Raw genomic sequence first — 25800 nt, forward strand, 5'->3', positions numbered from 1 at the left:
GTGCTTAATATTTTGGATGGTACTGTCAACACAGCTGCAGCAATCACAATCACAGCTACCTTTTCTTCTACGGCTCTACATAGCAAGGTTTATCCAATGCACTTGGCTTTCAGTATGCTTGAAAGGCACAAGTTGGTGGGAACAGGTCAACATTACAAGAATGAAAATAAAAATGGCATAGGGCAGAGCTAACCTCACTACAGTATTTTAAAAAAGAAAATTAATGTGCAAAATAAATATTTCTGTGTAGTTATGTTTACAAGTTTAGGTACCCACTAATAAACACTTGAGCTGTGTAGGATACAAAAAAAATGATGACGTAATGTAACACAGTGTAAGTAGTGTTTAATTATCCTTTCTTGACATTTGGAAAATTTGTGTGTGTCAACGTGCATTGGTGAAAATGAAATATCATTCACTGATTGTTCTTTTTAAATAATTATGTGTATGTTCTATAAAATATGTTGTTTCATGATGATAGTTACAGCAAATTAAAGAACCATGGATAATTGTGAAACAGGTTTACTGCTGGTCTCCTATATACTTTAATTTGACAATTAGTTAATACTAAGGGCCAGAAGCAACACAAATGGAAGTGTGGAGAAGGATAGTTAGGGGGGGGGGGGGGTAAACCTACACCTCCCACCCCCCTGAAGTTATGAAGAAATCCGTGAGATCTCAGTGAAGGCAGTATGTTATTTTGGATGAGCCAATTAAGCTGTTACAATACCTAGAATCACAAACTAACAAAGACATGTTGAGAATGATAATGTAATTGTCCAAATCCCTTGTTGACTGAATTAATTTTAAAGCACAAATCTACTTTTGAAAACATTTCCTGCATTTTCCACTGCTTACGGCTTAGTAAGGTGCATAGCATTGTGTAGCATTTTGAAGCAAAAACTAATTTTAAATTATAATTATTATTTTTTAGAATTTTGACATGGGATATGATTTGTCCCATCACTGTATTTATAAATTAGCTGAATTTCAAGAATTTTACTGCACAGAGAGTAGTGGAACAAACTCTTTGAGGTCATTAAGAATTTTTTTTTAATTTTATGTATATAGCTGCAATTCAGAAATGTTCTTTATGGGAATTATTACACAAAATGCTAAATGTGAATGTACGTAATTCGGCGAGAAATTATGGACATCTGCCATCACTTAACATTTGTCCATCGCAGCCAGTCAATTATAATTATATAGAGCCAAAGGATCACAGATACAGTAAAAATGACTAGTACAAATATTCTTGAAACCATTGAGTAACACCTTTGAATATATATACTGTATATAAGTCGCAAGTGGATAGGATTTACTCTACGTTTTTCAGAAGCGTATGATGACCAGCTTGGGAACTTCACCGCTGCAGTGCGCTGCCATAACGCCCTGTATCGTCCTAGTTGTTATTTATCCGTTAGAGCGCAGCACTGTCGCCCGCTGTCATTCCCCGCACCCCCCATCCATCATTCACTGCAGCTCAAGGTTGTTCAACAAGAGGGGGAAGGGGTGTTTGAAGAGTTCGACACTTCTCCGCTAGGGACCACCACAAGTCGATGCCCTAGAGATGGTGGCGATTGCGGCGGTGAATTAACCAACTACCTCAAACCGTATTAGAGATTTTAACCTGGGCTGGCGACTTCTATACAGTATATATATTCAAAGGTAACACACTGCAAATATTTCTTGGCAAAAAAAATGACTATACATTAATTTCACTTAATTTCAAAATAACAAATTTTTTTTTTTTTTTTGAAATTTGCAATGAGCCTTGACCATTAAGTAAAAGTATAAGAGGTATGTAAAAAAATTTTACCTGTAAATTTTAAGGCCATACTAAAAATGAAATAAAAATTATTTCAATGACAAAAAGTTCAACACCCTTTAATTAAGTGACTCTTGCTAACAAAACACCATTTCCAGCACATAGTCGCATAGTAAGTTGGCAAACTTTAAACTCTCTAGTGCACATTTCTGTGCCTAGCACACATATGTACCAAATGTGAAACATTCAGGCTGAAAACACACATTTCGGTCACAGAATGAGGTAATTGATAGCTTGGACAAGCGACAGTATATATGTTTTTACTAATATGACAAATTTGATTTGCATGCACTAAAAAATTTAAATAAGAGAAAAAAATAATATACATCTACAAAAAAGAAAACAAATACAAAATACAACTTGAAATGAAAAAAAAGGGTCAGTTTAATTTCTGTCAGAATTCTTGTTGAGAAGTTAAATATGATTGGATTAGAATCAAAAGCATATATATTTATTTATATTTTATGTGCAACGTCTTGTGGACAGAGCGGTCATGATACATGATAGCCCTACACAGAGCAGGGAAACTGTGGAATGAACCAGCAGTGACCTGCAGTAAGAAACCATCCCACCATCAGCCTCAAGTGATTTTGTGAAACCACTGAAAACCACAATCAAGAAGGTGGAACCGAAACTCTAACCCGGATCCTCTGAAATGTCAGACCAGTATTTTAAGGGGCCTTTGCAACCAGGGAAGTTTTTGTGGTAGTGAGGCGGGGTGATAAGTGTGACGCTAGCTGGTGCTTCCAGCGCGGTATCTCCTCTAAGTACAAGGCTGTGGACTGGTATGCAGTCTCCCTGCCGTGCACGAGGCAAATATGAGATTTGAGAGGTAACCATGACATTATATGATGGAAAAATTAAGATAACAGGTAACTGGAGTGCTTTCAAGAACCTGTACCAGGCTTTTCAGTCTTAAAATTATTCTGAAAACACACGTTTTTAGCCCTTTTCACTCACCTAGAAATACAGTTTAGAAACTAAATGCGGGAAAACAACTACCAATTCGCCTTCAACGTGTTCTTAAATTATTTACATAAACAAGACACAACTCTGATATCTGGAGGTATTTTTTTAAATTACATGGTTTTTCCTGAAGCTCTGCACATAGTATGTGTGACCTGGTAGGCAGGGCCAGTTACAACTGCTCCTCAGCCATACACCCGGTTTGGTTGTCCTGAATGTAGCTAGCCATTCTTATTATGGTTGCAGCTACTGCTATTGGTATTGTTATTGCAATGGTAATTTCAATTCTAGCAGAGCCTTTAGTTCGACCACGTGTGAAATGAAAAGACCAGTGAGTACCAATATTACGAGCTTACGTGTTATTTCACTGCACGACTATTAACTCCAGTGATGAGTTAACCTGCTTTTTAAAAGACACTGTCACATGCCACTCAACTGTGTGATACAGTTTTACAAGCAAATCTTTTCAGCAGATTGTTTCTAATTTAGCTGGGCTTAAAGAGATATATAGGTAGTTATTTAATATTCCCAAACGATAACATTGTGGAAAAAAAAGTCTATAAACTGTCTTTGAACCGCACTGAATAGTGGTCATTTTACTATTTCAGAAACACTTTTGAAATTAGGTTTAAACTCAACTGAAACATAGTGTTTTTGTAATAATAAACACTGTCGCCGTCAACTTGTCACTATCAAAAATTATAGTAATCATATGAGCACAAACTCACTGCAACAGTTTCTAAAATATTGTAGGCACAAGAGAAATTGCTATGAGCATGTTACTCAGCGATCTTAACAAAGGTAAACCTATAATAATGGGGCTATGACAGTTACTGTCTGTCACGTAAAAGGTTGGCAGGAAACTTTGCTTAACCCTGAAGACTTACTTAAAATTTCTAACACTGCCTCTTAAAAAATAACTAAGATGTTTAAATGAAATAGGTAAATAAAATTTCATCTCTCATAAAAAATTTTTTTATAACAGTCTACCACACTATGTTGAATCATACACAACTATTATACAAATACCTCTCAGATTCACTCAGCTAAAAATTGGCTGTGGCATTACCTTTAAAATTCAAAGTATTTTGCTCAACTTTTGTCACTTGATAAAGACATCACTCAATGGCATCCACTGAAGCTTTTAAACTTTCCACCAAATAACTCTGTAACTCTTTTGGGTGAACTTTCATTCTCCACAGTGTATTGTAATCCAACTCAACTACCTTGAAACCTATCTTTCTGAGATGCCTCTTTCGCATCACTTGAGGACCAATCAGATGTTTACCGTCCGAAGAGAAATGGTCTGGAATATGTATCAACACTGCAACAAACACATTCCGGCCACTGCGAATGTTGAAGGGCAGCATCGACCCGCCCATCTGACTGGGGTGGATCACCAGGTCAACAACGTACAAGTCTGTCAGTGGAAGCTGAGGCACAGCCACCATTGTAGAGAGTCTGTCCGGGCCGCCCACGATGGTCGACAGCGGCTGCACCACAAAATTCACCATTCTTATCACACGTCCGTCCAACCACACTGGCTTGACCGAGTGGTCTCGCGGGAGCATGGGACCCCTGTACTGCGAGCACTCCAGTGTCATGGCGGTGTCGAACAGTTTGAGCCTCACTCGCATCTGGTGCAGCGCACTTGCATCCTTCTGAGAATGTATTCTGTCCAAGAAATATGGATTGAATATTTTCTTCACAAAGTTCACTGGGTACTTCTCAAGATACACACAAGTGAGCATCACTTCGATCAAGTCTTCAGGGCGAAACTGAACAAACTTTGACTCCAGGACATTTTCAAGTGTTTGCCAGAACTGGATGGCATTTGAAGGATGGTAATCGAACAGGCCAATTGGCACTACAAGTGTCTTGATCGCTATAGGAGACAATTCGCTAGCATTCAGTATGAAGTACTCTGCACAACCTTGCAGTATGTAATGTGAACGAAAGTGAAAATGTACACAGTAGTCCATTATTGCCACCATAACTGCAGAGTTCTTTATCCTGATGCCCTTTGCTTTCACATACCGTTCTAACGCCTTCTCCACACCCACATCTATATGATTCAGTGCTGTAAACCCAGACACTATCTCTAGAAGATCATCTTCTGTTACTGTGTGAATGTTTGTGTTGATCCAGCGAGAAAAAACATTCATAATACGATATGATCTTAACTTGGCTTCAAACAAGATGGTAAGAATTTCACCAACAGCATCACCTGACAATCTCCACCATACATAAGACATTTTTTTCTCAATGATGTTTAACACTACTTTTTTACTTTTCTTGAGAACCAATAAAATTCTGAAAACAATGAGAATATTACTAGCATCAATCTCAGAAGCCCTCTCAACCAGACCTGCCCACAACTTATCAGTGTTATCCGCTTTTTCACTGCAATCGATTGACGAGAAAATCTTTGCGGCTTCACACAGCTGGATGATGTCCAATTTGCCATCTGTCGCACGTACTAGCACTTCATCACAGAGTCTTTTCCTGTATTCTGCACTTTTTGCACCCACCAGTTCATGACTTACAAGTTTCAAACCTTCAATAATAATTCCTGAGTCAATACTTGAAGACACAATTTCAATTAACCTGTTGAATATTGCAGTTCGTGCAAAGTTCTCTGGCGTTTCTTCTACTGCTTTTTCAATAGGGTTTCTGTAATGTTTGTTGTTTTCAAGCTCGATAATCTTTTTCATTGCCTGTACAGCAACAGTGGGGGTCACTTCTTCAGCAGGTATAGTTTCAAGTAATAAGTACACACCTTTCGGAGAATAGCACCTCTTGAAACCTTCAACCATTTCATTAACTTCTGCTTCTTGACTTACTTTCGAGTTGTCGGTTTCTTCGGGAGCAGCATTAACGTCTCCCTGAACAAAACTTACAGAGCTTTCAGGCTGTTTTCTACTATCTGAATCCGAATTAAAATTCCGTAGTGTGATTAAACCGACGTCTTTTACCTTCCTCACTATAGCTGGAAGCTCCTGCATATCAACACCATCTTGCAGAATTACTGTTGTTTGGCTTAGGTCATCTTTTTTATGAATTTTACTGTAAACATGACCAACAGATATGCAACATATCGGAATGTTGCATAGAATTTTCGGCGATGACAGAAAAACTTTATTTGTTTTACTTAAAAAGTTGTTTAAAACTATTACAGACATAATTATGTAAAACTTTGCAAATAATTCCCTCTTAAAATAAATTATTTCTCTAGCACCACTTCATGATTACTCTATTAGTAAACATTACGCGCCATCTTGAACTGACTACCAACTACACAAATATTTAATTCTCTGAAAACTGCCTTTTAGTAGAAAAATTTTAATAATTACTTTAGTTTCACTCATTTATTGATAAAGAAGTAGTTAATGTTATTCTTTTTCCAAATGTGCAGTCAATCAAATGCACTCGATGTGTATTTTTTTTGTTTATATTAATGTTATACGTAGCGTAATCATCAATCACCGTACCAAGATATTAATTGCAACTTTCTCGTAGACATACAGTGCAAAAATAAGCTTCGGACAATAGCCACGTGGTGGTGTTATAACCAATTATTGATGTGAGCCTCTTACGGCGTCGAACGTTCGGACTCTGTGGCTACGCTTTGCGTACTACTATGCCAATGCTGAATAGTAATGACATTAGGACTGGGCTACCAAGGAATTCACGTAGGAACGATACTATAAAAGAAAATTTTAATTATTTTAAAAATAATGTAGACAATGTTTAAATAATTATGCAATAAATTACTTGCGAACTATTTATGTCAAACATATAATATTGCGGTTAAATTACTATGTAATAATTTATAAAAATTTATAAGGTATAGTTTTAAAATTATTACAAAAACGACATACGCATTTTACGAACGCCGTGCCTTAAGTAGGCTACAGAATGACTTTTATGACGACAATAAAAAATACATTTATATTTACTTATAACATCCTTATTTTGTAGGTACGTACTCAAATCTCATTCGTGGTTAAACCATGTAACATGACGGTGATTTGGTTTGTTGTATTTTGTAATTCATAAGCTTTATAATTTACAAAATATAATACACGAATCATAAAAAATACGTTACAGAGTGTGTCGACAAAAATTGGTCACGTGACCATTATGTAAACACAAAAAAAAGTGTCAATTGGAACACAGCCTCAGTTTACGTACATAATAAATTTTCACATACCTTTATTTACGCATAGTATTCCAATAGATCTGCGCTTTTGTTAACATTTATAACATCCCGAAGAAGAAAAACCCACCCATAACAGGTCATAAGTATCCCTATCGAACAATTTCACAAGACTGCATACCATAAACCACTCTGTAACTTAAATATATGTTTAGTATACTTTTCATAAAATTTGTATAGTAAAGTAACTAAAAATGACATCAAATAATTTCCTTTGGCTGCTAACTCTAATTAAAAATTTTACCGCAAATTTTTTTTGTCAATGCATGTCACACCCCTTCTGTGAACTTACACCTGTTCTTATTGTTATCAGGAAACAAAACTCACCACTGCACGATTTCCGGGAACAAGAGCTTGTTGTTCTTTTTAAATCTGAAAGAAGGACGTAAGAAAATTAAATTGCAACATGGCAACACTGTATACATAACAACCAAACTATTGCATGTTTTCTTCTCTCAGATACTCACGTTTCTATTCCATCAAACACAGCCTCTTTAGCAAAATATCCACTATCCGTGTTCTCTCCATACTGGAAGAAAAAAAAAAACATTCAATAAATAATACTGATTAAGATTATGAGGAATAACACCACAAAACCCCAAAATAAGTTTATTTCACCCTGATAACAAGCCGTAAACTCATTTGAATTTGATCTTGTAAAACAACTCATGTATAGGAGGGTACACTTTCATACACAATGCAATTCTCCGACTGAAGGTGATTATTTTATTTATTTTAATTTAAAATTCTCATTCCATATAAGAATTTTTAAATAAATAGTATTTTATGTATAAAATACAAAGAAATTAATATAAATTTAGTTTTTAACTATAATTAGATAAAAACAAGCTTAAAAACGAACTATACAATATAACAAACAATCATTAAATAACGTTATTTGCTTCTTACAATGCATTACGTGTATAATAAAATAGCATTACCTACTTAAGCATATAACGCGCGTACATAAGTACACACACCAATATTTTTTCTTCCTTTTTTAGAAAAAAAAGGGGGGAGGGGAATTGTTCAATGTGTTTATTATTTATTATTTATTCATTTTACTTACAGAACCTCGGTATTTAGTTATTCCTTTTGTTAGACTTCATAATTTGAGTTTCGTTAATATAATTTAAACGTCCGTGACTGGCGTAGCAGAACCCGCGGCCAGTTATACAGACGTATCTCACCGCAAAAGAATTTACCATTGAAACGTAACACGGCACTGCGCGTGAACGTAATAATTTTGTTTTCCTACAAACTTGCATGGCAACGTTTTTATTGAATACTAGCTAATGCCCGCCATGCATTGCAATGCCTCAACCTTTTTTTTTTATTTTTTTTTTTTTATTCGTTTGAAGCGGGTTCACATATACAAAGCATCTTTACATCTATCTTTCTAGATATGTTTATATATATATTACACTATAGCAATGAAAATATTGAAAAATTTATGTTTTTACCTAACTATATTTGTATCTATCGTTTTACTTATTACAGCTTACAGGTGTGACATAGGTATATAAAAGCACGCGCGTATTCGAATGCAACGTTGTGTCAAAATTTCTAAGAAATCGTGAATAACTTTAGGAGATTTACTCAAGATTGTGAACGAATTAACATTTTATGTATATAGATGATTACAACTAGTTACTCAGCAAATTGTTCAAATACGTATGATGTTAACAAACAGCCATTAATCACGCACTTTTTTTTTTGTTGAAATTATAGACTAACCGTTTTTCGTACTACCCGTCGCAGGCGTCTGAACATAACACTTCACTAATATGAAACACAATAAAGAATAAGACGATACCGTACGTTTACTTCCACTCCATATAATTCAGTCAAACAATTACAAACCTCAAAATATTGGGCAAATACCCCTTTAGTGATACTTCTTTGTCGAGGGTTCCTCTTCGGACTGGGGTCCTTCGCAAAAACTGCGAGCAATTCGAATTGATCAATTCCTCATTTTGAGATTTTTGATTTTATATATTTTAGTCCAGAAATTCAGACCCATTCTTCTTTGCCTTGATTCGGACTATAAACAGCACTCCGATTAGAGAGTAAGGTCAATATTGAGCATTAAAAACAAATGTAGGCCTATTTGAAGAGTTTTAGAGTTTATATCTAGTGCTATTTTGTTAAATACATGTCCCACATTATTCTGACGCTATTTATACAACTTTGCCAATAATGGTTTTCACTTAAATAGGCGTAAATACTTGTAGGCAGGTACAAGCCAATTATCACGGTCAAGTACAATAATTTATCAAAATTATTTTAACTGCCATGCCTAGTAAATAAAAATTAAAATAAGTCGATAACAACACATACATTTGGGACGTCAGCGCGACACTTTCTAATCAGAATAGTTTTTTTTTTTCTTCTATTTCCATCGCGTCGTCGGCGATAAAAGACGAAATTAAGCTTCAAAATATTATTTTCCAATTATGGTTAAACTGGTGCATTCGTACAGCAATTCATTATTCGTGTTTTTTTTTTTTTTTTTTTTTTTTTTAACTTAATACGTTTGTGAAAGCTTTTAGACACGTTCATGTACACTGATTTTTACGACTTAAAATTAAATTTTGTTTAAACGAATTTGCCTCAAACAGGTTCAGTACAATACACTTTGTCGACATTGTTGGCTGTCGTTCATGTCCAGGGCAAATATATAACGGCAAGAAACGTTTCACATCTAGTTGATTGTTTTATGTTTGCCGCATGTTCACAATGACGCGATGGATTGCCGGTCGCGCATTGTTGCTGCAGCGTAACGCGGAATGGAACGGGATGAAATGGCGCTGCGGGTGGCGCGGCGGCGAACTGCGGCAAGAATGAGCGGGTAAACAAGGGCGGTGTTGCCGCGGCGCGCGTGTCTGGCCTTCCCTCCCCCCTCACTCTACATAGAGGAAGCAGGGGAAAACAGCCCCGGGCACGTCAACAAACTCCCCCGTGCGCCGTCCCCGGCGAGTTCGCGACGATCGATCTCCCGCGCAGGCTTCTGGGCTATCCTGTTTTTCCCTGCACTGCTGTCGTCAGGGCCGGATTTAGAGGTCTGGAGGCCTCGGGGCAACAGAGGAGCGGAGGCCCCCTGGCCCCAAATTATTTTACAAATAAAATGAACAATTATTTTTCAGTCGGGTTTTCCAATAAATACTTTATTGTGAAATCAAGTATATTCTCTTAGTATTTAAAAAAAACATACATAAATATAATCGGAGACAAGAATTATATGAAATTAAATTTTAGTGTTATGAACGGAACCTTACGAGCTTTTTTCGCCGAAAAATCGTTGATGATTTCGCTGAAATCCAATTCCCGGAGTAAATCGCTTTCAATGCTCCGTTTGTGGGGGCCCTGACTGTCGTACCAAACCCGTCATAGTGCACCCCGCATGACTGCCCAGGCAACACCTGCATATACAGGGTTTTCTCCTTGTGTCTATGCAGGTGTTACCTGGTCCCAACTAACAAACGTCAGTCCACGGTATCAATCACTGCCACGGCTGGCCGTTCCCCAAGCCCGCGTGATAAAGGCGTATAGAGTTTAGTCTAAGAAGCACTTAACGAGTCTTCCCGAAGGCCTGTTTCACACATATGCGGTTCCATTCGGTCCTGTTCGTTTTTTTTTTTGGTTCTTTTTCGGTCGCTACCGACAAGTGTGAAACGGTGCTTCGGTTTCGATTCGGTACCTAATAAATACAGTAGAGCACCGAATACTCCATCGAAACGAACAGGTTTCACCAGGTTTCTGTAAGGTACGAACACGTGTCCAAGGGAACAGAAAGCAATCAACGCGCATACACACGCGTGGTTCCGTTTCTGTTCTAACCTGATAGCGAGCGGATCTCTATTTTTTGAAAGTATCGCAGTTTTTCTGATATATCCTGAAGTAATTTTTAAAAAATTGGACTTCATGCTCTCTTGGCTTCGGGAATATGGTGTAGAATGCTCCCCGGCGTCACTGTTTTCATACCCCTCAGCCCCCCCTTTTGGAATGGTCTCGCACCCCTTTTGAAGTGTCGCGCAATCAGGGTCGACTTGACACCCAAAGCTTCCAGAACAATGGCGTTCTAGTTACGCCACTTCACGCAGGCGGGGCTCTGGGATCCGATTAGGCGCCCGGAAGTAAAGGCCCACCCGCGGGCTAACGGACCAGCTGGTTGGTTGGCCAGGCCACTGCCCCCGGGCCCTGCTTCCTGTATACGAGTAACAATGTTTCCTATATTTGTTTAACCTATGCATTATTCACGTGTTGAAAGACAGTGCCCACACTCAATTTTACTGATCTAGCATGTACTGTAAATATACTTTTGTCAATTTATTTATCCATGTGCACTAATTCCCAAATTTAAAATTAATTCATGGTTTGTCAACAAATGTTAAATATTTTTACTAACGATTTTGTAATCCCACCTTTCGTGTATCCATAAATGTCACCTTATAATGAAGACTACGTTCATATTTACTTGCTAGTGAATTCTTTACTTTAAACTACATTTTACCTGCGTATAAATCAGGTTATAAACAAATCGTGTTATTTCCTACTTACTGGATTAATGTTTTATGCAGAACGAATGTAACTACCTAGTTAATCCCTAGTATCCCATTTTCTGGGTTGTTCTCGTACTACGTAACATTCCATTCGTGATTTTAATACTTAGAAAATTTAGAATGAAATGTTTAAATACTTATATCACTAATGTAACTTTGTTGTATTTCAAAAGAAGTATTTTCCCTGAGTACGGGCTTGTCCGACCAACACAGGATATTTCCGACTGAAACAGACGCGTTTGGGGCAAACGACGGAAATGCATGTGCAGGAGAAGTTACGTGTTTTCACAAATTGTGTTGCTGCGTAAAATTTAACTGCTTATTTGCCAATTTAACTTCTAACAACTACTACATGAATCTGTGTGTGAATGTGTGTGTGTGTGTAACTGGTATTAATGTAATTCAATCTATTTATTTTCTTATTTTGGGAGCGCATTTTGTAATATTTTGTAATATTTTTTCTTTCTTTCTAATATTTAATTAAATCTTAAGTTTGTTTTCCAGAATATTGCCTCTTTTTATCGTCAATTCTAAATTTTGTTATGTAATTCTTTTTTAATGGCTAATGTAACGGTAACGAATCTATTCTAGGCGTGTGGCTAAGCGTTATAAAAGGCACATGGTGTTAATGTTACCATCTTTAAGGCCAAAAGACGCAAAAAGTTAAATAACGAAGTTTTCAAATACTCGTTTATAAATTACGCAAGTCGCAAAAACCTAACGCAAGCACCGACCAACTTTCAATTTCTTGCGTTTCCGCCCTCCATATTTGAATTGAAGAGTTCCGAAAACTTTTTAAGACTCAGCCACTATGCGCATGGAAGTCAACGATGTTTTTTTATTATTATATATCAAATTTTCATTTGTTTAACTTTCGCACAATAAAAAGATAACATTTAAAAATAATATTAACAATGTCTTGTTTTAATGATTAACATGAATTGTTTTCTACTGTTTAACAATAATTACAGATCGTGCGGTTGGTGACGTCTTGCGACTTGCGTGCTTCGTAAAAGAAAACACAGCGATTTTCTTGCGTTGGTAGCGTTTTGCAATGTTCGCGTTCTCGAAGCGTTTGTTTCGCATGTTCGAAATACAATGCAGTATGTGATATGGTGACGAGGACATCGCAGTCCCGCGTGCTTGCTAAGACTGCAGACGCGAGAAGCCTAAGATGTACATCAAGTTCTGTCCCTGCCCGAACACGCCCGAATATTCACCTTCGGCCAACCTTTGGATTTGTTTTATTTTTGCGCAGGAAAAATGAATTCAAATATTAAAAGTGGTCGGTTAGGTAAGCTACATTAAAACACTTGAAAATACTATGTACGGTTAGTTAGGTTAGTATAGCTACATTAAAATAAACAGAGAAATATGAATATATATATATATATATATATATATATATATATATATATATATACACACACACTAGATAATGCCCGGCATGCGTTGCAATGCCTCAATCAATTTTTTTTTTGTAATTTTTTAAACGTATACTAAGCATCTCTCTTAATCTCTCTTCTCTATCTCTCTATGTATATCTCTATAACTATCTCTATCTTTCTATTTATATCTCTATCTCTCTATATATCTTTCTAGCGGACCCGACAGACATTGTCCTGCCCAAATGTACTTTTTGTGAGATATGGATATGGCGGTAAGTATTTCTACGCTGGACATTTTGTATCTTCTCATTATACATACCCCTCCTCTTAGGCACGCCACTGCCGTTACCAAAAACCTTTCCCATGGTTACGCAGAAGGCAACAACAATGCAAAAGCCCGTTGCCATGGAGGCTAATTATCAACAATGCTTAGTTTTTTTTGCTTTTAAAGCGTGTATTTTTAGTTTTTCTTAACTCAGAATCGAGATATATCCAATTGTGAATCTAAACCATCCTCGAATCCCCGTGAACTCACACACAAAATTTCATCAAAATCGCGTACAAACAGACAAACAGAAAAAGTAGTTTTATTATAGTAAGATAGATAGATTATTCTTACATGTTCGCATCCATGCAGTATATGAAAAAATCAGCATGCATAGCCCCACACCTATAACTATACGTATCTGCTGCCCACGACTTTTTCCGCATGGAATTTTGTATTATCTTGCACCATTTAGAAATTTAAACATTATAACATAACAGTTGATACAGTTGTAGTAGTTTTCTTATGTTCACAAATGATAATTTTTCTCACCTCTATTTCAGTCTTTGCAATAAAAATATGTTACTACCTAAATTTTGAGTAAAAGTGTTTCTACTTTCAAATGTAATGACGGGAAGACACTTCATAAAATGTCTTTGTAGACCACATTTACTGTTTTTTCCGTCTCGAGCTAGAATGTAAAGATTGTCTGCATTACTGACCCGCGAGCAAGCTACATACATTTCAGAGTGAGAGAGAGAGTGAGAGAAAGACACCTATTGAATGTCTATCTAACTAATTTTTTTATGAGAGCATATTTTCATTAAATAAATCATGAAATCGTTCAACGATAAAAGCTGTTTATTTAATTAAGCGGACGGGTTCGCTCCAAGGAGAAAATTGACGCGGCGAGACCTCGTGGACATAGAGAAATGACACACACTCACTATTTGTGTGGCTATGAAACATGATTTTTTTTTCTGCAATTTAAATTGTAATATACAAAAAGGGTATTGAAAATTGAAACAAATATGGCGACACTATAAACTGTCAGGATCTTTATTTTTTTCTTACTCTCTACTTAGTTCCTTACAATAGCAAAACTTAATGGCGTCTAATAATGCGTTGCAATTTTTGCTTTTAAAGCGTGTTTTTTTAGTTTTTATTAACTCAGAATCGAGATAAAATATCCAATTGTGAATCTAAACCATCCTCACTATTTGTGTGGCTATGAAACATGATTTTTTTTCTGCAATTTAAATTGTAATATACAAAAAGGGTATTGAAAATTGAAACAAATATGGCGACGCTATAAACTGTCAGGATCTTTATTTTTTTCTCACTCTCTACTTAGTTCCTTACAATAGCAAAACTTAATGGCTTCTAATAATGCGTTGCAATTTTTGCTTTTAAAGCGTGTTTTTTTTTTTTTAGTTTTTCTTAACTCAGAATCGAGATAAAATATCCAATTGTGAATCTAAACCATCATCGAATCCCCGTGAACTCACACACAAAATTTCATCAAAATCAGTCCAGCCGTCTAGGAGTTCAGTGACATACACACGCACACAAGAAATATATATATAAAGATATATATATATATATATGAACCCGAGGTTGGCCGAAGGTGAATATTCGGGCGTGTTCGGGTAGGGCCAGAACTTGATGTACATCTTAGGCTTCCCTGCAGACGCGGGCCGCTGTTCGCGGCAGACGGCTCGCTGGAGGCGCGGCAACAGCGCGCACCGGCCGCGGGAACCCAAACAAAGCCGCGCCAGGTAGAGGTCGCGCGGTGGTGAATGGCGCGCGCAGCCACACGGGCACCCGTCACTCGCGTCACGCCCGGCTCGCTCCACGCGCCTCGTCTTCCTTGTGTTCCAGCTTGGAACACATACTCCACGTTGAAGACCAATTTGCATTTATAACTTGTATTAACAACCTCCTCATTTATTTATTTCTTTGTGATTTTGGTTTGTATTCGAAACTGAGCAGTATAACTTTCAATATAAATGTTTCAATAGTACTTCAATTATTTGCAGTGGAGTAGTGATATCCAGATGACGTGAGTCTTTGAGGGCCAAAATAGCTCGCGGGCCGTAGTTAAGCTTCCGATTTTTTTTCTTTTTTTTTTTTAAGACAAAGGACTGATTAATTTTGTTTTCCTCACACGGTCATATTTCTGACTTACGAACTGCGTAATACCTTTTTTTTTTAGTTTTTTTTTAAGCAATTTAAGAAAACTTACTAATTTCCAATGCACTAACTGTGTACCATCACTCACTTTCTGCATTGAGGGTCTGACGAATAAAGACGATGAGTTTTTATAACTTGAACAGTGTTTTTGACGGTTCTGTTCTCAGATAAGCCGTTCACTGAATGATTCTTGCAATTGGGAAGATAGATTTTAAACATCATTTTGAACGTACGCCATTGATAGTTTACGTGTGTCATGAGAATACCTGAAGAACGAAAAACAATGATGAAGACACAAACAGAAAAACAAGCCAAAATCAGCCGAAGTCAAGTGTTAAATAACAGGACGGTACCGTTTATCTGTTAAATTTCATCGTTGGGATCCTCAGTTGGTCTCTTGTGTTGTCCAAGGTTGTTGTTTTGTCTGTATTTACTGTTTTTTGTCGCAATTTTCTCGTCGACTGTGCTGTGGTGTTCTAACTTGTTCCAGGAATTTAGTTCTCTGTTATTTGTGTGCATTTGCTGATTTTGGCTTGTTTTTCTCTGCGTGTTTATGTATTCTCTTTTCACAATGTTTCAAATCAAGCTGTACAGTACTTGGACCACCTACATATATGTATGTTGGTTGCGTGCGCACTGTGCCCAGAACATCTGTCGCGCCGATGGCCTTGTTCCTGGTGTGGCAGGCACTCTATAGAGGCGCGTGGTGTTTGAATGAGCGATTGGCGTGTGATTGCATTTTTTATGATCCTTGTTTGTCTAGTTTTCCTGCGGAAATTTTGGACATTAATGAGAAAAGGGAAACTTTTTAATTTTATCTGCCAATGGCCAATTACAATTAAGTTTTCTTGATTTAATATAGTAAAAACATGCAAATAATTTAACGCAATTTCACCGGAATTTGATCTTTAGTATTAAATAAACTACCCCTAGTATATTTTTTTATAGAGATAACATCAAAATTTCTTAAAATAAATAAGAAAAATAATGGTAGAATTTCAAGTTCCAGGTTGGCTTAAAAACACTGTTTTCGAGAGTTTATTTAAAAAAATGTTCCGGTAATTTCATTAGGGCTCTATTCTATACCTCCAAGCCCGGTAATGCCTTTCTCCATAATATCAGGACCCTGTAAAAGTTAATGGCCAAACGCGAAGCGCGATGCTCTACTTACTAGCTGAGCACTAAGGTCCTTCTCTCGCCTCCCTCAAAAATGCTCGGCAACCTCGGAGTAAGTAATATGAAAATAATGAAAAGAGTTATGCAGTTTAAAATGTACTTTCTACATAAACTTTGCATTTGAAGCACGAATAAAATTCGGCGAATTCTTTACGCGTTTTTTTTTTTTTTTTTATACCTCGTATTGTTTATACACTACGGAAGCATGGACGCACAAACATGCTTCACCGAAATTTAGTTCGCACGTACGGAAAAAAAAACAATGAGAAGATCAAGGGTTGTCAGGGGAAGGAATGCTGCTGTCTGCTGCGAACCATGAGCTTTGTTTATGTACACGACCAACGGTTCACACACAGAAACAATCACATACCATGTTGTTAATTTCTGATTCTTATAATTACTTTAAATAAAGTGTTCTTCCTTGTAAATTTATTGCGATAGCCCTCTTGAATTTTATGTTTCATCACAACTTTTGTCATCAAATGTTTTTATGTGTTATACAACAGCGACACAAATTCTTGCAAACTTTTTTAGTTATGATCGCTTGCGTGGCATTTTACAACTTGCAAATTAATTTTAGTTATGTATTATTATATATTGATACCGAACAACGAAAGCAAAAGATCCAACGTGATATATTTTTATGAACAGCCCTTAACTAAAATTAATTTTTTAAAAAAAACTAAAATATCAACATAGCGCGAAGGGACCTGCGCTCGCGACCTGGATAACGTGTGGTTGTGTTGACGATTTTAGAACTGACTTAAGAATTAATTAAGTAGCTAAATATGCATAAATAAGAGGACGGCGTTACTAGGTGAAAAAAAAAATGTTTAACAGAGGGACTCCGTGGTTATTTTATTACCGAATTGTGTACTGTTCCAGTCGTTATATGGGTTCACAACACATCAGCTCATGACAAACATAAGAATTCATTTTAAATGCATACAGTCGACTGTATCCCAGCTATCTTTACGTGCTGCACCCGCTGAGATAGCACCACTGTTTTACTGCTACCATTCTTAAACGCATCATTGCATCGCTGTTGTAGCGAAACCTTTACTTTCTGCCGCGCAGGACCTTTAAACGTCGTCAAGAGTCTTTTCAACCTATAATTTCTTGCAAATTGCTTACGGCATTAGTTACAGTCAATCTTTTTGCAAGGCATTCTCTCTTCTCGTGTTGACGAGTTGTTGAGGAACATCTTTCCACAGTGGGGCATCGATGCTCGGAAGACGCTGCTGTACCTCCGGTAGTCATCGTCGATAGTTTTACCATAGTCGTAATAGTTGATGATGCAGGCGACACAGATGCTTCCTCAGCTGGCAGACTGCATTGATTAAAGTCTCCTCTGGCACTGTCGGTGGCGATGGTACACTTTCCATCGGGATCTGCGTCGCCGTCGTCGATAGTACACATCCCATCGAGTTCTACCGTCCGGCCTGACCACTTCGAGATTTTTTCGACGCGGCATACCGGGGGTTCACATTCTCGTTGCTGCACTTTGTACCAGATGTCGGTACTTCAATCGCGAGTTGTAAGAACAGGTATTAAAATAATACATCAAACCTGGGATGAAAACGACGAGACTTTTTGGTTACTTCTTCAGGAAAGGAGCCTCTCGTCAAAGGGAGTAAAGGAGGGCTGCTCTGATTCCCAGCCAACCCTTAGTGCAGTCTAAGTTCTAATTGTTAAAATTATTAATATTTAACTTATAATAAAATCTATGGATGATATTTAGAAAAAAAAGGTCATGAATGTATTTTATCGTGTGTTATTCTGAATATAATAATTATATTAGAAGTAGTTTTCTTTATTTTTTTACTGTATTCTTGTTGTAATGTGTTGTGGCTGATAACTTGGATAGCCACTTTTTCCCCTACCACATTTTTCTTCCTCATTCCCCCTCCCCTCCTATGTTTGTGTTGTTTGTCTATTTTTTTATATATGTGTATTATGTATATATTAATTTTTATAGTGTCATCATCCTGTTTTGGACTTCGTTGTATGGCACTTCATAAATAAATAAAACTTGGTAAACAGAAGGAGTAAAGTAATTTGCGATGACTGGTTAAGCCACCAGTTCCCTAAAAAATATTTTCCGTGGAACCCTGGGATTCCGTGGCAAGGTCACATGAGTTCCGTGAGTCAAGAAGAATGTTGAATGAAGCAGGCACAATTATTGTCAAATAACTTTCTTTGAAATGAGTTGGGGTTCCGCCAAAAGAAAATTCGATCAAAGGGTTCCCTGGCCCAAAAATATATTTGGAACCGCTGGGCTAAGCGACACGTGAACAACCCGGGTGGAAAGTAGGGTGTGAACTGCGGCTGAACAAGGAGGGGGGAAGGAGAGAGCAGCTGACCGGATGTTGTGGTGAAGCGAGTTGCGCGCCACCCTGTGTTGGAATGCCGTGATGGCGGCGCCGAAGAGAGAAGAGCGAAGATGAGGAAGAAGGGGGGAGAAGGGGACAGAGGTCGCTAGACGAGAATCCTGCCAAGTTGGCTGATGCCGATGGGAAACTCGAGGCCGCAGCGTCCAAGACGGAGGAACAAAAAAACATAAAAGAGAGGAGATAAAGTTCCCAGACTTGCCTTGTAAGGGGAACAGCCCTAACGCTCGCTGTGCAACACGGAGGAAAGAAATACGAGATAAAGAGAGAGACATTTTGTTCACCTTACCATTGTTCCCTGATGGACCATCTTCACGGCTATCTCCGAAGAATACGATGGAGGCGACACCAGAACAATTCTAGCACTCCGTCGTGGGCGGCAAGCCAGACACTACTTCGACAGAGTTACAATTTTTCAATTTATAATTAAGTAATTTGTAGTTGGACGCGTTTAAATTCGGATACACTCAGCATTCACTTGTTTCATTTAAGTAACAAAATTCATTATTTTTAATGCATCTACATAAGGCCTCAAATTTAACTACCCAACATTTATTTTATTTATCCACTACAACCTTCAATTGAATAATCATTACGCAATTAGTTCAACCAAGTATTGTGTGGTTAACTGCTAATTACAATACTTTATTACAAAACTTAACTTATAAATTCAAAACGAATAGCTCACGCGTGTAACGTTTTATAGGTTAAAACCAAAATGGCAAATTAGTAGTTTTGTGTGTATTTCGTTATTTTGTCTATTTCGTTGGATATAAAATAATACGGTTTTGCAACTGACATCTTTTTTTTTTTGCAACTACGTAATCATTTTGTCGACAAAACTTGCCAATTTCAGGACATCGACATATCTTTACATAAAGACAACATATCTTTGACAGCTTAAGGTTATTCAGCGCATTGTCTCGCAGCTCAGTTATATTCAGTCCTATTCAGTGAGAGCTAGTCAGATACGACTTTCGCAATGGGAAACGTGACAGATGTTGCCGAAAGCGGAAGGCCAGGTTATGAACCACGCAAGAAACACAAAACGCAAAACGTTCAAGAACGGCGTTTTCAAATACCGGTTTATAAAATAAAAGCATCACAAGAATGGCTCAACTTTAAACTTCTTGCATTTTGGCTTGGTTATCACCGTTCTTGAAAACAAAAATTCCGAAAACTTTTAAAGATACAAACGTTTGGATCACAAAAGGCCAACACAATGTTTTTATTTTGTACAGTGCCTTATCACTTGTTGAACTTTCGTACAGTGAAAGAAAATAATACTTCTAAATCAAATTAATGATAATTACGTATGTTTTGATAATGGACGTGAATTATCAAAAGAAGCCCGGGAAAGAAATTTGTTTTCTACTGTTTTACGAGATTCCGAATTGAAGGGTTTTTTATGACTTGTGACTTGGCGTGTGTTATGACCGACCGTGATCTTCTTATGAGTTGGTTTTCGTGCGCGTTTGCGTTTCTTACGTCATTTATAGACCCGGCCTAAGTTTCTATTGAATAAGAAATTACCATGTCCATGTTTGGTCGAAAACTGATATTAATACGTATAACTAGTTTTATCGCCGTTCTAAAATAATCTCAAAACGGTCCTTAAATTGTCTGGTTTCCCGTGATTTCCCGAAACCGCCACAGACAAATGCTGTGATGGCTCCAAGCTAAAGGCCATGAACGACAACTATCCCACCATCTACAGTCACTAGTCCGTTTGTGCTCAGGGACGCAAATCTGTTGGATTCGCAAGGGGGGGGATGACCGGCGGAAATTCAGGGGAAGGAGGGCATAAGTCTCTCTGGATAGGGTGCTTGTAGATTGAATGCTGCCCATACATTGCCCTATATGCATGCAATTAGCAGAAAACTTTTTAACTTTCCATAAAACATAGTTTTGACACGCTTGATACGGTCACGCTTTTGCAAGCGCAAGCAGGTGCCTCCCCCCCCCCCTTCCCCAACACATACAGGAATCTAAGCCCATAGTTGTGACCTCGCTGTTGATGAGAAGTTTATATAATATATTAATGTATATATATATATATACACACTATTAGCATGCATGTTTTTTTTTCTCGTGAGAGTATCCAGGACGTGGTTCCCCCCCCCCTCCCCCATTTTTTCTTTCCTTTTCAACGGCTAGTTCCCGAGGACCAGATGGCGACCCGGGCAAACAAAGGCCGCTGTCTCACGGGACCGCCGTGGCATGCAGAGCTAGCCTGCGCAGCACACAGTTCTATTCGCTTCATTTACCGCCTCATTTGTAGAGACCGGAAAAATTCGCGGATTCATTTCACGACAGCCTGAAATTCAAATTATTTATACCTCAGTGCTGCCTCTGCTATTGGCTCACAACTCACCTGGACGACTTTGGGCCAGTGAGAAACACTCAACCGAAGCTGTATCGAATCACAGGCCGCTACGTTGGGACACCTCCACAAGACAGCAGCCAATGAGAGGGCGACATTTGACCGAGTGTACGTAGAACTATAAAGTTCATCCTAGAGGTCATTGAACCCGCGAATTTTTCCTGTCCCTACATTTGTGGCCAAGTTACGAATAACCATATGGCCTGCTAGATATAAATCACTGTTACATATTCATACGACAATACTAAACTTCACTTACCTAACCTAATAACTTAACAACTAAATTCCAGACATTATGACACTAAACAACATAAAACAAAAGTGTAGTAACAAACATTAAAAAATAACTTAAACATAATACATTAATGGAGCAGAAAGGTTAGATGAAAACAATACACATGTACATATATCTAAATGAATCGCCACAAATAAATTAACCCGGCTGTGGTTCTGGAATCATTGGAGACATTTAACGATTTAGAATTTTGCAACCTCGTGTTTGAACTTGAATAGTTCCAGCCGATGTTAGTTCTCATTCAACTAAATATGTGGAATAACTTGTCCGTGTGTCTTTCTGATTAACCCTTATTTACCATAAAGTTGTAATTATTGGCGCGATTTGTAGCAGTACGATTTCAATAGAAATCTGGGCAAGAGTAGCGGTAAACAATTTGGCATAAAGTCAGCGGTTACAAATATTTTCCCTATCATGATAAGCGTTAATACTCATAATTAAGTTTTCAAAAAATTTCGACTCGTTCTCAACCGTGCAAACCAGTTCAAAACATAAATGAAAGCAGTTCAGTTGGTTTACTTCCTAGAAAATTTAATTCATCTTATCCGATGTAATTTAAATGTACGCAATAATAAGTTTTTTACCTAAAATTTTATTTCCGTACGCACTTTAGTTTTTAATCTTCTAGACTACGTGTTTAAAATGTAAAAATTTTGGGACGCCACTGTGAACATTTAAAACGACTTGCTATTGGCTGCGAATGAGTGACGTCACTGCTCTGGCTGTACTAAACCATTGTTTTAGCGTGGACCGTTGGGGGAGGGGGGGGGGTAAGCAGGCGTATCACTCGCAGTTGAGAGGGATTGATAGATTTTGAGCGAAAAGTTAAAATTTGGTGTAGACCATTTGCGCTAATTGAAGATACTATGTATGATTTTTTCATTAAATTTTCTTTCCATCAGAATGCAAATACGCAACTTTCGTGCCCACAAAATTTGATACTAGAAAAAGCGATATTTTCGTTGCACCTTTGGGAACCCTCATTATTTTAACTACCACAAAGTCTGTTGTACCAAGGTTCTGAGGAGACGGCAAACAAGACAGTTTGTTAAGAGACAACGAATATTCACGTCTTTCTGCCATCAACAAAAAGATGTTTTGTGAGTAACTACTAATTTTTTTTGTACATTTCTGGAGAGGGAAGGAGGAAGAGGAAGGAGAGCTATAGTCCGTGTCACGTAACTTGTCTTTTAACAGCACTCGTCTGCAGTACCAAATGTCTACGTATCCTTTTGCCACAGTTGTTTTGTCAAAAAAATGCTCGCAAACAAACAGTATGAACTACTTTCGAGCAGCATCAACTTTCAGACAAGTTACACGACACACACTATAGTCCTGGAACTGTTTATTTTCTCCAGCGAAGGTGTGTCAGTGCGGGAGTGTGTGTGTGTGTGTACTCACCAGCGTGAGCAGCAGCACATCTGGCGCCAGCTGACGAAGCACCTGCTGCATCTGGAACAAGCAGATGGCACCGTGCACGTCAGCAGAGGGATAACAACACGACGCGCATGCTTGCCAGCGCACTGCATGTAGCGCACTGCGCATGCACGCGCCATGCAGCATTGTCTTTACCGCTACTGATAACCCACACCTGGGAGCCGGCTGCCCTGCCAGAGGAATAGTCCTGTCGTCCCGTTGAGCCTGGAGAATGCGTGCGGTGGGATGAGTTGAGTATGGAGTAGCGCCTACGATGTGCCTATCGTACTTCAACAACTAAATCTCTACCAACAACATAATGCCAGTCACATTCTCAGCTCATTTATAGATATTTTTTTGATGTGTAAATTGTTATCTCTCTGTTATACGGCATTTAGCAAGAGTAATTTCGTGAATGGAACGGAAGTTACGTGGAACGGAAATATGTAACCAATGTGCACCCGCTATGTGGCGGATGGCTTGAACCAAAGTTAATAAAGCCGAAGGGAAACTTTATAGTATTAACAGTTTAATTAATTTTTAACAGGATTGGCAATATTTTAATAAAATTCCTTGTCGAAAATCATGTCCAAAGACGTGGTTTAGTAAATTTTCCAAGTACTTTTCGCGTTTATCGCAGCCGTTTCATTACACAGTTTACAATTTCTGTCTGCAAATCGTTAGTCGACGTATCTGCTTCGGCAGCGAATTCTAGCGGCGGGTGAGAAAACTACCCGTGTGTGATTCTCGTCCAGAAATTTAGCTGGAGAAAAAAGTTGCGTAAATTTATCACGCTTGGCATTAATTAAAAGAATTTTACGTTAAATTTCACCTCCAATCCCGAGTTTCGTATTATAAATGTTTTTGCACCATGAGAACACATGAATTCGCTCGTTATCGAGGTTAGATGTAAGTACTGAAAAACTCGCTCACGTATTTTTTTCTAGGGTTCTTCGAAAAGGAAGTGTCATCCCGAAAGATTATATTAGCGGCAACTCTCCGATTTGTGCATATGTTCTCGAGCAAGGAGTGTAAACCCAAAAAAAAAACGGCTGCCGGTTAGAATACAGTTGTGAGGCTAAGATAATCCCATTCGTAAAAAAGAAAAAAAAAAGTTACTCGATTTCTTTTGGGCCTCGTGTTTTTCTCTCCCACTTTATGCCCTCGCCGCGATATTGAGAAGTCAGGTCGTAAAAAGGTTCCGTAAGGCGTAACGAGCGTTTTGAATACGTTCTCAATGCCGTTGGAACGCAGTTAAGAAACAAGAGGAATGCGAATAAATGGCGCTGCTATGTAGGGGTCGAAGAAAGGGGGGGGGGGGGGGGAAAGGAGGAGAAATAAAAGCTCAAATACCGCACAGCGGCCCGAGGACAAGAAGAGGGGTGTTCTAATGTAATGATGCAGGGGGAGGGGAGGAGGAATCAAGGTCGTGCCTTGGTCTCGCCCCTCCTCCCGGAGGTGATGACGTCACAGACAAGCACCACGTGTCGCTATATGGAAGGAAACCATAGGAGGGGAAAGGAACAATTTCCTCCACCTAGAGAGAGTTGGAGATAGCGAGATAGAGAGAGAGAGAGAGAGAGAAGGGGAAGCGTGCGAAAGAGACGGATTATGTTCGATGATTCCAGGGATTTCCCCTCCGCTAACTTTCCTGATGCGAGTTCAATACCACGCTGAATCACTAAACAAGTCTCACCATGACGTGTACCAGGAAAACTGCTGTCGGGTGTGGGATAAGTCATAGGTGGACACTTTTTTTTTTTAACTTTAAAAAATTCTGTGCGGTAGCACTGGCCGAGTAGTCTGTAATTTACATACTTCGTAAAACCATTTCCTCCATTGGTTTCTTGTCAAAACACAGATTACAACTACATTATCCTGAATATCTTTAACTATGCACGTTTTTCTCATGCCAGCATTGATTTTTCCCGGGTGTTAGGCGGCCAGCGCCAAAAGTACACTGCATAAATTTTACTTTTATCTTACGAGAAACTTAATATATTTTCTCTCTCTCCCTTTCCCTCTCTCTCTCTCTCTCTCTCTCTCTCTCTCTCTCTCTCAATTTTTTAAGGACCAGCAGTTGGGAGAACATAATGCAAGCGAACAACTTCTTAAGAGCTTTGTTGAGATAAAATTAATGACATTTTTCATAAAGAGAGATCAAAGAAACTTTTTCTAACGGTTCCCACTTAGCGCCACTCTCATTGGGCAAGGTGGCCATTCTTGAAGATTCCCGCCAAACCTTCTGCGTGACTCCTTTTTAATAAGCACACAGTACATTTTGCACGTGACCTTCGAACTAATAGTTTCCGGGTTCACAACCCAATGAACTTCGAGCCCGTGTACAGTTTTTATTCTCTCTTCCCCTCTTTTTTTATCATTTTCACAACCCAATAAGTTTTCCTGGTGCGTTTATAGGCACACGAAAATATGTATAACCTTTAAAACAATTTAAAATGTTCATTATATTAAATAAATTACAATTTTTATCATGATTAAATTTATAAAATGGACAATAAGACTGGCAAGCCCCTTCCGCTTAAGGCCCTGTTACACTGTCCGATTTTTGTCTCTTATTTTATTTGACAATTGAGTTGGAAGGGTAATGTACGAAAAATGGCTTCCAATTACTTAATCAAATAAAGTGGACAGATAACAAAATGAGGTTTTTAATCATGTTACATTATCAAAGTTTATTTATAGTCTAATTTTTTTTCAG

General features: G+C 38.0%; 2 protein-coding genes across 4 annotated transcripts in view; both read right to left on the reverse strand.

Annotated features, from left to right (window-relative positions):
- LOC134530334 (xaa-Pro dipeptidase) overlaps positions 1-25800 on the reverse strand; it is a 397770-nt gene that overhangs the window by 14360 nt on the left and 357610 nt on the right. For all 3 annotated transcript variants that reach the window (XM_063365070.1, XM_063365071.1, XM_063365072.1), the window contains 3 exons: positions 23067-23117; positions 7481-7542; positions 7341-7385 (listed from right to left, as the gene is read on the reverse strand). In XM_063365070.1, the coding sequence (XP_063221140.1) occupies positions 7341-7385; positions 7481-7542; positions 23067-23117 (158 nt within the window). The remainder of the gene's footprint in view (positions 1-7340; positions 7386-7480; positions 7543-23066; positions 23118-25800) is intronic.
- Positions 3756-6489, reverse strand: LOC134530332 (FAST kinase domain-containing protein 3, mitochondrial-like). The gene has a single exon (XM_063365068.1). It carries the CDS (start codon positions 5974-5976, stop codon positions 3913-3915), a length of 2064 nt encoding a protein of 687 aa, XP_063221138.1. The 5' UTR covers positions 5977-6489; the 3' UTR covers positions 3756-3912.

This window comes from Bacillus rossius, chromosome 3 (assembly GCF_032445375.1).
Source record: "Bacillus rossius redtenbacheri isolate Brsri chromosome 3, Brsri_v3, whole genome shotgun sequence".
NCBI classification, from domain to species: Eukaryota; Metazoa; Arthropoda; class Insecta; order Phasmatodea; family Bacillidae; genus Bacillus; species Bacillus rossius.